Source organism: Copidosoma floridanum, unplaced genomic scaffold, assembly GCF_036245765.1.
Source record: "Copidosoma floridanum isolate Cflo_tuat_1 unplaced genomic scaffold, Cflo_Japanese_pri ptg000004l, whole genome shotgun sequence".
Taxonomy (NCBI): Eukaryota; Metazoa; Arthropoda; class Insecta; order Hymenoptera; family Encyrtidae; genus Copidosoma; species Copidosoma floridanum.
The window spans coordinates 24,521,778-24,534,909 of NW_028321881.1; the positions used below are offsets into that span (position 1 = coordinate 24,521,778).

Consider the following 13,132-nt stretch of genomic DNA (forward strand, 5'->3'; position numbering starts at 1 on the left):
TGCGTAATGACATAGATGCGATTGTTTTTAGCACCTTATGTTAGGGGTAGAACAAGCTTAATTAAGACTGAAATGACATAAAAACCGAAAATAATTCCTGTTTTTGGTGAGTATGATTCTAAAATTACTGATTTTACTTAAATTAAATATTTTTAATTTAATAAAATAATTTTTCTCTATCTTCGTAAGGACCCCTATTCCACATTATACTACATCTTTATCATTGTATTTAATCAGGCATCTTAATAAATCCATTTGCATTGTGTGCTATGTAGCGGTAGAGAGCCACCTTCAAATTTAAGAAATTTGTTTAAAAAAAAAACAAAAAAAAAATTTTTTTGCTCCTGCAGTTATATATTCTGCAGTTATAAGCTTCTGATTAAAAAGAAAAAGCCATTTTTAATTAATATCAATCGATGGAATCCTGTGTTCTTACTCACAAATTATGCAAGGTTATATAGCTCATTATATTTATGCTTTTATATGTACAATATCATAAGAGACGTACCACAAATACTTCACCTAAATAAGAGTGTCATTGTGTAAGAAATCCGAAAGTACAAGCACTAAGACGTAAGTCCTACGTAGAAAGTACAAGTCCTTTATCTTATTTGGCGTAAGCTCTGTGCGAACAAAAAGGTATAGGTCTTGACCCGCGTATTGGTGCACATGCACTACCGTTTGGGCACGGAGCACTTCCAAAATTGGTGAAGCGTGCGAACCACGACGTTAGTGTGCTATTGTAACTACAGTTGGCGCTTCAGCGTTACCAACGTTCTCTCAGTGAACTTACAGATGCGTAAAGTCCAAAAATATGAAACAGGTCCAATAGATAGTCCTGAATTTAAGGCATTCTAAAATCCAGTTTTATTAAAGAACCTTTAATATTGTTATGAAATAAATGTAAAATTGATCTAATTGTTCAATTAATCATAAAATAAATTTTTTCTAAATCCATGTATTTGTCTAAATATAATTTGAGTGTCATTTTTATATATATGAAATTTATATATTTGTACAATATCATTTATTTATATGTTACAAGCAAACAATAAACAATATCCTACACACATATCTATGTGTTAATTTATTTCTAAACTTTGCACGTGCGTTTTAAGTGATAAATATAGTTTGAAAAAATGGCAGACAGTTCTTGTCTCATCAGTATTTAATAGTTAAATAATTTTAAAGATAGCATTTAATAAACATAAAATAAGGGCATAAATGTATGCAATTATCTATAAAGGTTAGAAGGTTCTCGGTAACAGTCCCCAAAACTGGTGTGGAAAAACTGGCAGGTGGAGTAAGGGGGTGTTAGTGGCTTAGAAAAAGTCTGCGGGGGGAGGCAGTTATCCTCGAGTATGCAGTGTACGCCATAGAAGAGCTGTGTAAGTTTTCTATGGAATGACATACACACATAACTTTATAACAAAGGAAGACACATTTACTACAGGCAACTTTAGTGGATATTATTAAGTAAAGAATTTTCATGCTTGTGATACGGACAAAATTATACTTATGCGGACAGTCTGCATAATTTTTTAATATTATTAGTATTAATCTAAACAGTGGCACTTAAAGTCTGCATCAGTGACTGTTAATACACACGCCCACACATACACACACACACACACACACACATTTAGTAATACTCATCAGGCAAATGATTTGATTATATTGTAATGAGCAAAATCAATTGACTTGCAAACATTGCACACATTTATTACTGTGTATAAACTTTAGTAAAAGTAGGATCTAAAATTTTGGAATTTTTTTATTTATCATATCTTTCTATTACATTTTAAATACTAAGTTTTTGGAATAATGCTCAACCATTCCAGGTGATATTATAACAAGAACCTACTAAAACTTAAGTAGTGAACAAACAATAAAAACCATGGTCATGATCGTTAGTCAGCGTACAAAACCACAAAGAAACTCCCTAATTTTTTTTTTTGAAAAAAAGCAACTACAATTGACTTATAGTGGTCCGTCTTTGTTGTTTTAATATTGTTTTAGTAAAAATAGTTTATTTAAATACATACCAGTTTAAGTAATTGTTTTTTTTTTTTTTTTTTTTTTTCATACATCATCCGCGGGTCTTAAGCCACTATTTCAATATTCGTACTAATAGTGTAATTGAATTAGCTGATATGTCCGTAATTTTTACTTAAATTAAGACTAGTTCAAAAAGAATATATTGTGGAGCAGTTAACAATGTTCATCGATTGTAACAAAATCAAACAAAAATGTTTTTAACTAAGAATTCAAACATATCGATGGTTGAGAGGAAGACAATTCCAGCGTGACGTCACTCCATGTTATTTTAAATGGGGTGACGTCACGCTGGAATTATCTTACTCTCAACCATCGATATGGCAAAAATGTTAAACCACGGTTTTAAGCGTCAAAAGCAAACAGTAAGCTAGAAAATCTGCATACAGAAGTATGTGTAGCAAAAAGATGAAGAAACTAAGCCTTAGTTGATTTAATTGGGACAGTAGTATTCTCACGAAATGCTAAAAACCTAGTTTTTCCAGCAAAAATAAAAAATTAATAAACATTTTTTACATATAAATTGAGGACTGAAATTGTGTAGAGTTGCAGCTCAAGTGATTTTCAACAACTAGACCAAATTGTAGCAAGATTAGATAGACAGTTTTTGCAAACCTCAGCTAAATACAAAAAAGGGACCTCGCTAAAACGGCCTAAAAAAAGTTGCTTACATTAATGGAGGCATCTTTTTGCAGAATTGTATTGTTAAATACCTACTCTACAACGTACCAAAGTATCAAATTTTTCTGCAGTGTTGAAGTAATTTGAAAAGCGATAAATGTGATAAATAGTTTTTGTGCATGGCAGTACTGTGCATTAGAAGAAATGAGCCACCGTAGTCACTGATATATACTTTTTTGTAAAGTAAATATTAAAGAATTTATCCTAACAAAAAATTGCATCAAACGTTGTATGCAACTTTGTTTAGGTTGTTTTTCCAAAGTGCCTCTTTTTCTGTTTAACTGCAGTTGAAAAAAACTATTTATCTTATCTTGCTAAGAACTAATGTAAGTATTATAGTCTACTAAGGCTGCAACTTTGTTGTATTTCAGCTCTTATGCAGTATACAAAAAAGAGTTACTTATTTTTGAGTATTTGCTCAATAAATGAGGTTTTTTACGGGAAACCACTTGACCAATAGGTATCAACGAAAGCTTAGTTTGTTTTTTTTTTGCCACGCATACTTGTATGTTGTGACGTTCTCGTTATTATTTACGGCTAATTACGGAGGAGAAAACCACGTTGTTGACTATAAAGGAGTCGTGGGTTTACGGTACTTACCTAGACCATAACATTCTATCTAATGCATGAAATAAAACTAAGAATTATCTCCCGCCCTTCTAATGCCCCATGTAGAGATGAAAAGAGGGAAACTATGGAAAATTTAGATGTTTGTTAATACTCAATACATTACGAGTATATTAAACATCTAAAGAAAAGGTAATAGGATCCCTTACCCGCAAACCTATAAATTATCTTATGGTGGTTAACGTTACAACTTCGTGAAAGGTGTCATATTACGTATAAATAGTTTTTCAACGCAATCAATATGCGTAATACGTGTAAATCAAAAATATCATGTATTTAATCAAATTTTATACACAAGAGCGCGTGGCTCGAATTACGTAAACGGCATAAGACGCTCGTTCGCTTGAAAACTTATTGAAGTGTTTGAACAATCGTAAAGTTCAATACGCTATTCTTAAAACAAATAAATTAATTAAAAACCGTTAAAAAAAAGTTATCAAAAGAATGATTTAATAATTAATGAATAACAAGAATATAAAAATAGCTGGCGTAATTTGTACGCGAAAGGCTCGGACACAATGCCTCACCAAGCACGTCGCTATAGGCCAGTGTTGTGAGATCAGTCAAGAAGCCCGAAAAGCAAGGTATTTTGACCTGCTAGGCAGATAATCTAGAGCTAGAATCTGATGTGGCTGTTTCTTGATCGTACAGCAAACCTCGGTTTTTCGGCGGCTCGGCAATTGCTTCGTGAGGGGGAAATTTTCGGACTCTCATCATTGGTAGAATGTTGTTGTCTCTTTCCCTCTAGTTCTGCACTTAATGACGCACACTATCGCTATATTTGCATATCCTTCTTATCGGTGGAAGCTTTAAACACTAAATAATAATTTTATATTTTTTATAGTCGAAATTGATTAAAAAATTTTACTATTTTTTTTTGTAGGAGTGACCGATGGTCACAATGTATATATATTTCAAGGTTAACTATTCATTTTCGACGCTAACAATCCTATTTTACCATTTTTTCTATTGTTTTTAAGATCTTAGCAAAAACTATTTTTTTGTTATATTGTATAACAATCAATTGGCAGTGTAAGATTCTTTAAAGTACATTTCTTTTAAGCTAGCTTAAATTTTCATTGCTGATAATTTAATTCGATTACACTATAAGAAAAAACATAAGATGGTTAATAACTATCTTTTTTTTCATTTTCTATCATTTTACATTTCTTTTACCATACTTTTTACACATTAATTTTTTTATTTTTCAATACTTGCGTAAGGTTAGTACATTGATGAGTGAGTTTGACTACAATAACAATGTTTAAAAAAATTTTTGCTCATTACTAAATAGTAGCTTAAACATCAATACAGTATTAAAACTATCAATAAAATTTGGAAAAAAGGTGTTATTATTTATTATAGTCAAACTGTTTCAAATCGTAACAGTAAATAATATTGTCGTGATTTGTATGGTTACCATTCCTTTTTTTATTTGTTTTTTTTTTAAATGTATTGTATTTTTGAAGAAAGTAAAAGATTTTTTAAGTATAAGCTTTCTCCGTCCAAGCTTTAAGCTTAAAACTGGTTAATACTACTGCAAATAATACTACAACATAATAATTACAAATAATACTACTGAATGTTCTGACTTAAAATACTATGAATCATTATTACTACTTAAAATAACCACAAATATTTAATTCATACACAACCTTATACGGCTCCTTTGATAGGAGTTGCTCTCTGCATGATAACTTGATACATCAAAGAGAACCTGTCATAAATTCGCTGTCTGGAAGCGGACAATCATGGTAGAAAATGACTAAGTACACGTAAATACACTGTTGCGAGGTGCTCGGGGGGGGGATGACGCAGAGAATAGGACATGCCCTTATGTCCTGCCTCATGTGATTTCGGCCGGGCTTATGCGGCCCAGAAACCCTAAACAGCACTCCTGCTATTTTGTACAGGTCAAACAACCTGTTGACCTTACCTAATGTCACTGTAGTCAAATCTGGGCACCAGGTGCTCCATTAGCTTATAACTCAAGGCCACATATGTCCCTGATACGTGGAGTAGCTAGATATTAAATGAAAGGTAACGGACTGGGACCCCGAAACTGTTAAGGTTGACGACACACATACATATACATGCATTGATAAAGCAAGATTCTCAACATTATGAATAAAAAAAAATTATATTGAATCTAAAGTATTTATTAAACAACAAGCAGTCATGTGTGTGTGTGTCTGTAATTAACAATAGAGTACGTTATAATAAATCTCGGTGGAGACACCACTGTCCCCCATATATTTATAACTATAATTGGCGTAAAATTTCCGCGTCCTATGCAGTGGGCAGACCTCACGATTTAATACATAAACCTTGCACAATTCATGAGGAGCGGACTTAATTTATTCCCCGACGGCTACAGAGTGTAAAGTCAAGGTCAAAATGCGCATCCTGAAGATGTGAGAACTGGTGGGCATCCCCACCAGCCAAGTATTCTTTCGGATTCGGTTGGTAGCGCTGACACGGGTGACTTAATACCCGATACCGGCGACGCTTATCCTCGCTGTTTGGGCTCCTGATGACACGCTTATCCAGGCCCCTAACCTATTCACGCCTTTTCCCGCTTCCCATCTCTCTTTGCACGTCCGGCTCGCTCGCAATTTCCAGCTGGTCTATCTAACTCATTGCTCTCTTCCCGCTCCATCACGTCCCCTCTCCTTTCTATCAAAATTCCCGCGAACCCCAAACGGCGGCACCGTTACGACACACTTTACTTATAAGAACAAAATATGTTCAATTCATAATTTACTTTTCAACTACTAGTGTATTCATTTACCAAAGTTAGTTATGCTAAAGTATCTTTACTAATTCTGATGACGACGTCTTCCTATACGTAAATACGCCCGTACCTGTACAGATATTAATATTTAATAGTATGATCCAGAAAACAGCCAACTTTGTAGTTGCATTCACTTGACTGGATTGCAAAACCACCTAGCTACCACAAAACACTTTTGACCATGAGTTACTATACGAAACTCAAAGACGAGAACACTCACTTTACATTTACTCTTTCATTCGTGCAACGTCCTATTGCAGAAAATTATTAATTATACTAGAAAATTTGCTTAGACTTGCCCCTACCACATTCTAACTACACATGACTATGTTTTTTTGTAATGGAAGTATAGCCCTACACTGACTGCCGAGACTTGGACAACACGACTTTCTGACAAAACACAATTCATCTAACTATAATAGAGAGATGGCTCGTTGCTGATAGCCAAAATTAAGACAAGCAATATTTGTATAACAGTACAATAGCTTTAGATAGTCCTGGATGCACTGGTTCACTTGTAGTTCCAATGATTCCACCCACAAAGCTCCCTTATCTAATTCAGACTCTTTTTTTTGGGCAACCTGATCTATTCCGTATGTACACCTATCTTTCTCTTATTCTGTCTTGCTCTTACCCGTTCTTACTTATACGATTGTGCGATGGCTATCTGTCTTTTCGCTCTAATTACTCAATCCTTGTACTGATTTCCTGCACCTTCAGAACTACTTTTCTTTAATTTCTGCGGTTTTGAAGCTTACGATAGCGGACTATCAGGTGATGGTGAACTTTATTGCACTGACAACTAATGGATTTGCAAAAAATGGTATCGTATGTGGAAGATGATAACTTTGAGAACCCAGTTTTTATTTTACTGACATTTTGAGATGTTAATGGCTTTATGCTAGGGTACCCGTTTGCCGTGATACACTATTAGCTTAGTTGTCCACTGAGATACAGGGTATCACGAAAAAAAACGCAATAACATTAGTTATGACATGGCAGTTTGACGTATCATAGGCTTTCCCAAAATGTGTAAGCAGCATCGTGAGTCTCGTTAGTAATATAATGTATGTCTCCCAAATGCAGCCTGCTGTATATAGCGTTTCCAGGAAAGATGCACCTGTTCAATGAGTATGCATAGTTATATTCACGATTGATGTACTATGTAACAGTACTAGTAGTGGACAAGGAGTGTATATATCACTCGATCTTGTAACAGCCAACGCATCTGGGGCACCCCTAAAGTACAGAATTGTTAACATTTAGTAATATTTCCCATCCTCCTCCATCACTGCTGTAACGTCTGGTAGCCGCATGATGTAATCAGTTTTTAGAGATTCTTGGCAGGTGTAAAAGTGCACATTTAAGTACATAAGCTATTGTACAGCGTTGTAAGCTCCTGTTTAAAAGTACATGCAAAAGATTACATCAATATTCAAGCAGCTGTTATTGTTTTTAATTTACTTGAGGGCTCAATTAAATGTTAACAAAACATTATTTAATAATAAGGAAATATCTTAGCGTGCTTATAATTAGGATACATGAATCGTCTGCCACGTTTGATGCAAAATCTTGTTAGTACATACACTACTTAACTACCGAAACATATACAACTTTAGCTCATTTATGAAAGAGCTACATTGACATAAGTTTACGTAACGTTTTATTGTCAGCTCGTTATAAATAATTTTTGAAATACATTCTTTGTTGTTAATTAATTATTTTACTTTAATTTAAACGAAAAATATTAGAGTTCGTAAGCATAAGCTCACAATACTCACGGAAGAGACACATGCGAATAGAATGTGTACTATTAGCTCTATTACGTACATAACTTTTTGTCCATTAATCATCCTGCTTACTAAATCAAACTTTTATGTCAAGATTCTAATTTTCAAGTATCAGACCTAAAGTTATACGGGATGATTATTCTTTGAACTCATGTCTCACTGCTATTATCTTGTTTCATACAGATATTGTCTTTGATTCCAGGCAGTAGCCTACGACAATTATCATTTTTGTAAAACCCTTTTACATTTTCAAGTACATTATCTGCTTACAAGTTGTGTAATAGACTAACTATTAACGAAGAAAGGGTGTCATCAAAACAATTACTTTAGCTTCCAGCCATCTCAAAAAAATCAAGGAAAGTAAAATTTAAGGACTAGTCCAGAATAAAAGCAATAATTTACTGAGTTAAAGCTTGTTATTTATTAAAATAATTTCGTCTTGTATCTTTTGTTTTGATTTTTCTATTACTTGAAATTAGTCACATATAAGTCATTTATTATCTAGAACTTACTTTTCTATAAAGAATACTGACGTAAGCATTCTTCTGTAGGGTAGAAAAAAACTTTTTCACAGTCTTAGGTACGGCCCTCAGATTTTGCAAATGCTTTATTTATCCTTTATACGGATCAAAACAATCTTTTTAACTGACGGTTACATCCATCTAAAATAACAAACATAAGCAATAATTATATTTTACGTTGATTATCCTAACGCTCGTTGTATAACGACTTTGCATTTGATAACTTAACACAAACGTTATTTTTTTCAATATTTTTTGAAGACCTGCGATAACGATTGTAGATATTTACTACCCAATATCCTATTAAATGTGAAATGATATTTTACACATAAAATGCACAAAATACAATACAAGGTAATACAAACTAGTTTCAAAAATATGAAGCACTAATTAAAAATGAAAGTATGAGATAGAAATGAACTAAAAAAAGAGCCTCTGGACAACAATAACAATAATAATTATTAGTATAATACAACCATGGTCTCCAGTTAGATACGTATCTCTATCTCGATTGCTTGCGACACAGCAAATTAAATAATATCGAAAAAAATTTTAAAGCTTAAGAGCAAACTTTTTAAATTTTACTTTTTATTTGTACTAGGGTTTGCTGTAAAAAATAGCTTTCAAGCTTGCAAGCTTGTTAATCTTGCGTACTAATGAGTATTTAAATGTGCACTACTCAGCAGCCATGTCTTCATATATTTTCTATCTTTTATCTGTCACTTGTTATTAAGTTAAATAGAACACTTTTGACTGAAACATTGCACCACGCTTACCAAGTGGTTAGTTTTACTTGGAGGTGCTCAAACGTGAAAAATACATAGGTAAAAATTGATGATTTTATAAAAATTTGCCGTTTAAGAATAAGTATAAGATTTGAAGAGTAGATGATCCAAGAAAGTTTTAAAGGAGTATGTGAAATTTTTTTCCTGTCAGAATTTTTTATTACAGTACAGTATTACAATAGTAGTAAAATTTTATTAATTAAATTTTTATTTAAAAATTTAATTTATTTTTGTTGCATTACATGATACAAGAGTAATAAAATTTTAATAATTGAATCATGTAATGCAACAAAAATAAATTAAATTTTTCAATGACTATAGCAAGAAGATATAAAACCACCTTAAGATATTTTTTCTTCCACTTACTAAGCACTTAAAATGATTCGAAAAAGTTGCAAAAGAATTTCCAAATAATTTGTTTAAATTTTTTTGGAAAAGAGCTGTAAAGTCATTATAGATGGTGTGTGTTGCAGCAGAGAGGGGCTTAACCTCAAAAGACAAAATTCATACATTTTACTTCATTTTGTAAAGCCCTAAAGGCATGCTGTGAAAAAAGGATGGCGTGGATTAAAAAAAAAGACTTATGCAGGGGTATGAGAAGTTTTGTGTATTGGAGAAGCATGGGATCGTATACCAGGCATTACACAGATCGAAACACATACAGTTAGTACTCTATTATGTCATTTTTAGCATTGTGTCATTATATTGTTATTAAATATTTATCATAGATTATTGGTCATTTTATCTACGACTATCTAATGTACAACACTTCTGGATATCCAAATAAAATTTTGTAGCAAACACGAGTAGAAAAACACTCTTATCATGATTACTTATTAAGAAGTTTGCAGCGACTAAACTTGCTGAACTAATAATTTAAGCCAGCCAATTGGTATATTGGTATTATTTTTATTGTGATAGCTGTTTTTAAAAAAATTGCACTTTAAAATGTTATTTACTTACTCGTCGCTCTTTGTTTAGAGTGACTTCTTCCACTTTTGTTTTAATCTGGGGCATCCATGGTGGGTCAACTACTGGCAGTGATTCGATACCAATTTTTGGAGATGGAAGAGTGAATTCAATTCCAGGTGGTGGTACCTTAAATGTTGAATGAGCAGATTCTTCCATTCTTGGCCAAACTTGATATCTGGACTTCCATAAGTTTTGAAACCTAAGAATAGAAGTAATACGAATAATTGGATCAGTATGCTGCAACCCTCGATGAATAAGAGTAACTGATTCGGTTGGTGCACGAATAGTGGCGATAATAAACAAAGATGCAGCTGTAATAGCTACTTCTTGATTAGGTTCTAATAAAAGTTCCCAAGCTATGGGAATAATGTTAATAAAGTGTTCCTCTAATATAACAGCTGCAGCTTTCAGGATAGTAGCTAAGGGGGCGTGAAATGAATTTTTGACTTGGGTTTGTAGATACTTTAAAATAGGCAGTACTTCTATCTCATTAAACTTATTTATTAAACTTGGCATTGCCTCTGCTAAATTTTCTTGACAATAAGGATCTAAATCTAATAGATCTGTAGCATATTTAATCCTTGAGTAAGATCTATTTATACTTCCATTTAACCTAGTGGAAACAAATGAATGTTCTTGTAATGAATTACTTAAAATGAGTACAAAGTATAAATCTTTATTGTCTCACCTAAATTTATGTCTATTGCTATCTTTCTTTTCAGCAGAAGGTAACTGTTCATTTACAAGTTGAGAATTTTTTTGATTACGTTTGTCTTTCTTACGATTACTTTTTTTTTCAGTTTTTAAATTAAGGAGAGCTTCATCTGAAGTCTGATGAAAGTCTTCATTATAAATGTGTCTTACTGCCTTTATTAATCGTTCGCTGGCTCTCATTTGACGTCTATGACAATTTGGATGACAGTATCTTTGATGACAACAAAGAAAGTTAAAACTACAAGCTGTAGCCACTACAATCTTCATCCATGGAAAGCTTTTGTTTATTTCATCGTTATCATTACTATCACTGGGACTTTCTGGAGGTTGGTCATCACTTAGAATACCAGGTGACTCCTCACCACTGATTTCACCATACATTCCTGGTTCAGACATATCACTTCGATCTGACAAAGAACTTACCTTACGCTTCGATTGAATGGACTCAGCCCGTCTAACTGTAACAGAATGACTTTATTATTTTCAACTCAGTAACAGAAAGTCACTTTAATATTTGTAAACTGACAACACCTAATAATCAAGTTTAAAAAAAGAACTATCTTATAAATATTATATGCAACGTACGTTTTTCTATAGACGACAAGATTTTATGTTAAAGAAGCTTGTAGAAGACAGTTTTGTCTACTAACAAGAACATTAAGGAAGATTAAGTTAAGAGGTAAGTTGATAAGGCTGCTATGTATACAAAGCAAAATAAAGGAAGTTTAAATAATACAGGCAGAAAAAGAAGTAGAAATCTCAAGAACTTCTGAGATTATTCTGACTCTAAGTATACTGCAGAGGTGCGTAGCGTATACAGAATTTGTTGGCATAAAGTATGTTCGCTTGTTTGTGTGAATCAATTGTTGGAGGTGCTTAAGTGACAGACATAAAAAAAGGATAATACAAAACAATAAAAGAATATATTGTGTGTGCATATATCCTTTTCTTGAAGTTTTGGTTTCGATAGTCGTGTGTAAACGTGTATTCTAAAAGAAAAAAAGCCTTTCTATGTCCACCCTCATTTGACATTTGAAGACCTGCAAAAAAATTTTGTCTGGATATACAAATTTTTCTTAAAATCTTATGATCATAATCTCTCCTACATATACACCTTTTCCTTTTCTCTGGCCTCCTATCACTGACTGTAGAAGTGAGCACATTTTCTAATAAGATCAAGAATGAAAGGATATACTAATTTTACAATATTAAAAAAGAAACTTTATTAAGTTAGTTAATACACATGCAGTTCTTCTTCTAGATTTTACTATTTTTACTTCATTTATGTGTTTATCTTTCATGATGTAAGCAATGATATATTAGTAATCGCCACGTTAGAAATATTCCTATAAGTTAGTGGAATCATTGTTGAATGTATAATACTGTACACAACGATACTGTAATTGTAATTGTATAATTGTATAGAGGCGCTAATGCATGGAGCGTATGTGGGAGAAAACAGAGGGTGGTCTTACCTGAAACAAAGAGAAATTAGGCTGATCGCAGTGAGTGTGTTGGAGGCATAATTGTCTAAATCTATCACAAAATTTACATATGTGTGCTTTATTTTAGAAAAACAAAGGGCCACTTACCAATAACCTAAAGAAGGATTTTATTCTTACTTCACTCTTTTTTTTTACTTCAGTGAAATTTTTTTAAAATGACTTATACAGGTGAGTGTTTAAGAATTTTAACAGTTGAGAGCAAGTAAAAAAGTAAGAATGAAAACTTTAAGATATTAAATGTTCTCTCGAATAATGTTTTATTGGTCCTAATGCTTACCTCATAAGGCTGCCTTTATTATTAAAAAGTAAAACAAATTTAATGTAAAATAGTGTAGGACATGTGTACATAAATATTTAAACAAGAAACAAAATGTGTATAAAATTAATTTATTAAAAAAAACACATTGTATGAAAAAAGCCGAGTACAGATTTATTACTGGTAAATCACTAGGCTTTTGATGCATATGCGTATGCTCAGAACGGCTCAGCTAATGCCTCTGAGGTTTGTTGTTGAACCTCTCGTTGGGTAGCACTGATGAGACGCAGTATCATGAGAGGTCTAACTTATGTTAAGTAAATAAAAGGTGCTAGAGACCTATAAGTCAATTAGCAATCGTTGATTGACAGAAGACGATCGATTAAGGAATATCGTAAGGTATCAAGCAAGAATAAGTAGCTGGCTTTATTC

General features: G+C 32.7%; 1 protein-coding gene across 1 annotated transcript in view; it reads right to left on the bottom strand.

Annotated features, from left to right (window-relative positions):
- Window positions 1-12,102, bottom strand: part of LOC106645530 (protein unc-80 homolog) — a 676,041-nt gene extending 663,939 nt beyond the window's left edge. The window contains exons 1-3 of the mRNA XM_089596422.1: window positions 12,054-12,102; window positions 10,920-11,397; window positions 10,217-10,790 (exon numbers count right to left, since the gene is read on the bottom strand). Of these exons, the coding sequence (XP_089452548.1) occupies window positions 10,217-10,790; window positions 10,920-11,397; window positions 12,054-12,102 (1,101 nt within the window). The remainder of the gene's footprint in view (window positions 1-10,216; window positions 10,791-10,919; window positions 11,398-12,053) is intronic.
- Between the last annotated feature and the right edge of the window lie 1,030 nt (window positions 12,103-13,132).